This window comes from Engraulis encrasicolus, chromosome 20, assembly GCF_034702125.1.
Source record: "Engraulis encrasicolus isolate BLACKSEA-1 chromosome 20, IST_EnEncr_1.0, whole genome shotgun sequence".
Taxonomy (NCBI): domain Eukaryota; kingdom Metazoa; phylum Chordata; class Actinopteri; order Clupeiformes; family Engraulidae; genus Engraulis; species Engraulis encrasicolus.
The window spans coordinates 13757753-13764075 of NC_085876.1; the positions used below are offsets into that span (position 1 = coordinate 13757753).

Consider the following 6323-nt stretch of genomic DNA (forward strand, 5'->3'; position numbering starts at 1 on the left):
CGCTCTCTCTGTCTCTCTGTCTCTCGCTCTCTCTCTCTCTCTCTCTCTCTCTCTCTCTCTCCCTCTCTCTCTCTCTCTCTGCCCTCTCTCTCTGCCCTGACACTTATCTAACCACCTTTCTGTTCTCTCTTGCCCTCCATCATTCATCCCTCTGTCTGTTCATCATTTTTCACTCCTATCATCCTTCTCCTCCTTGTCCATCACTGTCTCCCCCACTTTCCTCCCTCCTTTCATACGCTGTCATCTTTTTTCTCTCTCTCTCTCTCTCTCTCTTGCTGGTCTTCTTCCTTGATGCCTCTTTTTCTCTCTCTCTCTCTCTCTCTCTCTCTCTCTCTCTCTCTCTCTCTCTCTCTCTCTCTCTCTCTCTCTCTCTCTCTCTCTCTCTCTCTCTGTGAGGGCTGTGGCTTAGGCTGCCGTACCAAGTGCCATAATTGGGGTTGGAGTGCCCCAAAGGGGACCCAGATCTTACATGCCAAAACCACTCGTCTTTATCAATCAGTCATTGCTCTACTTGTTTAACCTTCGCATTCAAGAAGCTGAAGCTCATCTGTGATTCATTATGTGTGAAGAAAAACATTGCGGCAAGCCCAGTTTTATTTTTTTTTATAAATAAAGTCTAGTTTACATTTTTTCCCCCCATACGTTCTGTCAGAGTAGTACAGTACCTGCACTGTACAATAAAAGCTTGAAGAATTCAAAAATGATAACTACTATGTCTTGCAGATGGCCATGTAAACCATAACATTTATATCTTTTAAAATATGTTTCATGGCAGTCAGAAGTGTTATGTCCTATTCAATCAGGGTGGAATTAAAGCCTTTTGGAATGAATTAATAACTAAAAACTGCTCTGTTTTGTTTCTCTCTTCTATCTCTCTGTCCCTCTCTCCCCACACCCCCCTCACTCTCGTTCTCCCTCTTTCTCTCTCCATCTCTCTCTCTCGCTCCCTCTCTGTCTCTCTCCCTGTGTCTCCAGGGAGCGGAGTGCCCCAGAGCGCACCCCCGGTGCCGTCCGGCGTGGGCACCCACTTCCGCTTCCCCCCTTCCACGCCCTCAGAGGTGCTGTCCCCCAGCGAGGACCTGCGCAGCCCGGGCGTCTTCAGCGCCGTGGGCCGCCGCATGGCCCGGGGCTCCGTGTCCGACTGCAGCGACGGCACCTCCGTCACCTCCGAGCTGGAGGAGGGCGGCGGAGGAGGCGCCGGGGAGGAGAGAGGAGGCGGCGGCGGCGAGAGGGCCTTCCGCAGCCTGCTGCACCCGCGCCTCTCCCACGACTCCCTGTTCCGCGTCTACGGGCATCCACCCACCCGCCCGGGGCCGCCCACGCACGGCCCGCCGCCCCCGCACGCGCGCGGCCACCCCGAGCCGCTCTCCCCCTTCCCGGTGTCCCCGCTGCCGGGGCCCGGCGGCCTGCTGGGGCCCACCCTGTCCCCGGCGCTGTCCATGACGCCCAGCTCCCACCTGGCCTACACGCCCTCGCCCTCCCTGTCGCCCATGCTGGGCAGCCACTTCTCCTTCAACCCGGAGGACATGAAGCGCTACCTGCAGGCACACACGCAGAGCGTCTACAACTACCACCTGAGCCCGCGCGCCTTCCTGCACTACCCCAACATCGTCATCCCGCAGCCGCAGAGGCCGAGCGAGGCCAAGCCGCCCCTGGCGCCGCCCTCGGTGTCGGCGCACGCCGCCCACGCCCACGCGGCCGCCGCCCACGCCCACGCAGCCCACGCCGCCGCCGCCGCCCACCTGCACGCCACGCACGCCGCTCACGCGCAGCAGCAACACGCGGCCCCGCCCCCCGCCGACGAGCCGCGCCTCTCGCCCTTCCAGTTCAAGCTGCAGCCGCCGCCGCCGGGCCGCAAGCAGAGGGAGGGCAGCAGCTCCAGCTCCACCTCCTCTCTCGCCGCCTCCTCTCTCGGCACCGCGCCCAACTCCTCCAGCAACTCAGGACCCCACGGACACCCGGGAGGAACACCCAAAATCAAGGTGGGTGCACTGCTGCATAGCCATTTGACACCAGATACTACTGTAGTTCGGATTCACAGGGAAAGATGTGGACAGAAGTGGGTTTAAGCTGGAAGTCAACATGTACAGGCCAGGGAAGCTAATATACGTCAAGCATTTCTGCTGTTCAGTTCACATGTTTTAGCAACTTCAAGGTATGTTTATACTCAGTTTCAGTATTCACATTGTTACAAAGGTAACGTGCAATAACTTAAGTGAAAGAAATTTGAGGTAATGTCACATGGGAAAGAGTACAAGTTCACTTTGTACTCTTTCCTGTGTGACATTACCTCAAATATCCCAAGTACACTTTCACATTTGACACATAGTTGCAAAAGTAACACGCAGTAACTTAAGAGAACTCGTACTCTTTCCCATGTAACATTACCTCACATTCCCATACACACAAACTGTACGGTTTGTGTGTTGACTTGTTTCATTTCTGGCCACAAGATGCACGTGGTTTGTGCTCATTGCGTCGTGCTCACGTCCTGCGTGTGTGTGTCCTCCCGATTCTCAGGTGGAGCCGATATCCGACATCGAGTCGGAGGAAGAGGTGGAGGTGACCGACATCAGCGAGGAGGACGAGGGCGACGTTTTCGCCCCTCCTCCCCCCCACCACCTCCCCCATCACCTCTCCCATCACCTCTCCCTGCCCCACCACCACCAGCACCACCTCCATCAGCACCACCACCACACCAACGGCCTGGCGCCGCTCACCCTGGCACCCCCGCCCCAGCACCACCCGCGGCCCCGCAAGCCCTCCGACGACGGCGGCATCGTGGCTGACGAGGAGCTGGAGGAGGAGGTCTTCAAGACCCCCGCCGCTCCCCCCCACAACAACAACAACAACAACACCACCCCCTCCTCTACCGGCTCTGGTTCTGGAGCTCCAGGAGGGCTGCTGGGCCTGAAGAGCGAGCCCAAGGAGGTGGGCCTGGGCCTGGGGCCAGCCAGCCCCGGCGGCACCCGCTGCATCCCCCTCAAGCTGCGCTTCAAGCGGCGCTGGAGCGAGGACCAGAAGCTGGAGGCCGGCGGCGACGAGGCCGACGACAAGAAGGTGCGCGCCGCCACGGCCGACGAGGACGACGACGAAGACGCCCCGCCCCGGTCCGACGGAGGATTCCGGAGGGCTGCTGAGAACGGGGAGCGGCGTAGCCCCCTCTCACCCCTGGTGCTGCCCCCACCACCGGCCCCCGCCCAGCGCAGGGTGAGCTCGGAGCTGCAGAGGGCCACCGCACAGCTGTCCCTGGAGAACAACGGCTGCTGATCAGGACTTAAAGACACAATTTTAAACACACATACACACACACACACACACACACACACTCTCACTCTCACTCTCACTCTCTCTCTCTCTCTCTCTCTCTCTCTCTCTCTCTCTCTCTCTCTCTCTCTCTCTCTCTCTCTCTCTCTCTCTCTCTCTCTCTCTCTCTCTCTCTCTCTCTCTCTCTCTCTCTCTCTCTCTTTTACACTCACACTCTTACACTCACACTCTTTTATACACATGCACACACTCTTACACACACACACATTCTTACACAAGTTTTACTGACAGACCCATGCATACACGAACACGTACAAATACACACATGCACAGACACACACAGAGAAGTGCTTACAGACGCACCCACCACACTTTTTAACACGTTTTAAATGTACTCACTTGTTTTTAGCCTGTCATGTAAGATGTGCATTTATACATGCGCAATACAGACAGAGAAATTGACATGGACACGCACACACACTCACGCACACACACACAGCCTCACAGGCCCCTGATGAAAGTCTCCCTTTTTTAGATGCACAAACCTAATCGTGTGTGTGTGTGTGTAAAGATAAAAGCCCTATGCACACACGCAAATCTTTGACGAAAAAAGAAAACAAAACCGCAAAATCAAACTATTGTGCATCACAAAAACAGAGCCGTTTTTCTCACACATACCTTCACACTCTGTAAATACAATGCTTACACACTTACACTGACGCCCAGCTGCAGTGCCTAGACAGACACTAAGCACAGCGTTCCCCCCACCCCACCTCCCCCAATACTGACACGTCACCAAGTGACTCAGGACGAAACTCCTATCCTCATTGGCCCAGGCTCGCCTTGATCCCTCCCACTTCAGCGCAACCCAGCCCTCCCATTGGCTGTCTCTCTCTCCCCCCACCAGTTGGTCCCAGAGTGAAAAGAAAGGCCTTCACTTCAGCCAGTTGGAGAGACGGTGCGAGAGAGAGAGCAGCTCTGGTCTTGTTGTGTAAAGGGGCCGACTGGCTGAGACTTAATACATGCCTTCAACATCAACAAACAAGAGATTACTGAAGTGCCTGTTCCGTTAGTCAAAACACACCATTACGATCCAGAGGCGCGGGGGGGGGGAAGCGTGCGCGAGAAAGATGGAGATAGCCAGCCTTATGAGCAAGTGTGAACCGTGGCAAAACCAGACTGTCGAGATACTGCAGACATTTGTTTTGACTGACTCCAGTGCCCACGTTATTGCCTCTTCTCACCATTGGCCTTCTCATCTCGAGTCCCCACCTCCCAAATATCTCTAGTTTTTTGGTCGGGTTTATTTTTTTGGCCTGATTGGACCAGCTGTGTGACCGGGATGAACTTTTAAACCAATTACGGACAGAGCACCAAGTCAACAGAGTTGATGCAGCTTATACATTAAAAAATAAATAAATAGAAAGTCGTCTGTGTGCCGTCACCTCTATGCCATCCCAGCCACCGCCACTGTCACGGACAGGAGGTGAGGTCCGCTCTGCGCGTGACCGTGACGTGATGCCATCAGGCCAGGTGTGTGTTGTCACCAGTCACTTCAGAGCTACACTCTCCTGTGTGTCCGCTCGTCCCACCTGTTCTCCTGATGGACAATCTTATTGCAAGAGAGAAGCTGGTGCTCAGATCCAGGTCTCTTCTCCTCCTCCCCCCCCCCTTTTTCAGCCTTAGCCAATCGGATGGCATCCTCTCGCCTGGTTGAGCCAATGGGGGACTCGGGAGACTGCCTTTTTTTAATGATCCCCGAGGCCTTTAGGTAGTAGCCAGTGGCGGGGAACTCCGGAGCCCATCTGCAGGGCTCTGACTTTGGGACCATGCATCATTCTGAGAAGGGCCATTCTTCTTCGCGTTGGATGTTGTTGTTGTTCTTGTACAGCCAGGATGCAGAAGAGATTTTTCTTTTCTTGTTTTTTTTTTTTTCCCCTGTTGATGTTTTTTTGATGCCGTTTTTCTGTCTCTCGTCTGCAGGAAGCCGCAGCGGGGGATTATACAGTGATGATGATATTGATGATATTGAGACTGATGTTGTGGTGATATTGTTTTTTTGTTTTTTTTTCATTCCCCTTTTCCTATTCTGTCTCTCTATTACTCTATCCATCTTATTGTCTGGGAAAGGAAAGGGGGAAAATTGCCTTATAAGGAAGGCAAGCATTTTTTTTAAAGGCATTGCTTTTGACATTTTGCAGTGAAGAGTGGGTCTGGTGTATAATACTGACTCACTCACACTCACGTGTACACACACACACACACACACACACGTATACTCACACACACAGAGAGACAAAGTGCATACACTCCTTGGCTAAATACCACCATTGTATGTATGAGTGTGCGCGCGTGCGTACGTGTGCATGTATGTGTGCGCGTGGAAGGGAGTAGTCCTTGAAATGAAATGATTTTAGAGCACAAAGTCCAACTCAGGCTGCGTCTGCGGATGAGAGTTTTAGTTTTCTACGAGAGGAGCCTCATCCCTGTTGCACTCACACCTACGAACAAAAGATTAGCCCCCAAGTGAGAAGACAAGTTGGTGCCTTACACACACACACACACACACACACACACACACACACACACACACACACACACACACACACACACACACACACACACACACACACACACACACACACACACACACACACACAGTCCTATTTATAGAAGTAGTACTCACACACTTTCACACTTGCATGCAAAACACACATGCACATATGCACACACACACACATGCTCACACACACACACACACTGTAACTCGTTTTACCCCTTCTCTTGTGTAATGTTGCATAGTAACTTTTGACAACACACACACACACACACACCCAACTGCAGGATCCCTCTGGAGAAACACTTTAGTCAAATGCAAAGGCAACAGACTAAACTCCAAACACTGCCAGTTTGCCTTCATTTTATAGCCTCTTTAGAGTAAAAAGTGATATACACATTTAAAGTGATAACACACAAGTATTATATATGATCTATATATTTGATACAGATTATTTCACTTTCAGAAGTTTTAGTTTGATATATCCCACGAATAGCTA

General features: G+C 52.9%; 1 protein-coding gene across 3 annotated transcripts in view; it reads left to right on the forward strand.

The window, feature by feature from the left end:
* The window catches only part of erf (Ets2 repressor factor), a 40701-nt gene extending 37291 nt beyond the window's left edge, over positions 1-3410 (forward strand). For all 3 annotated transcript variants that reach the window (XM_063185460.1, XM_063185462.1, XM_063185461.1), the window contains exons 5-6: positions 976-1982; positions 2521-3410. In XM_063185460.1, coding sequence (XP_063041530.1) covers positions 976-1982; positions 2521-3270 — 1757 coding nt within the window. In that variant the 3' untranslated portion in view covers positions 3271-3410. The remainder of the gene's footprint in view (positions 1-975; positions 1983-2520) is intronic.
* Positions 3411-6323: the final 2913 nt, after the last annotated feature.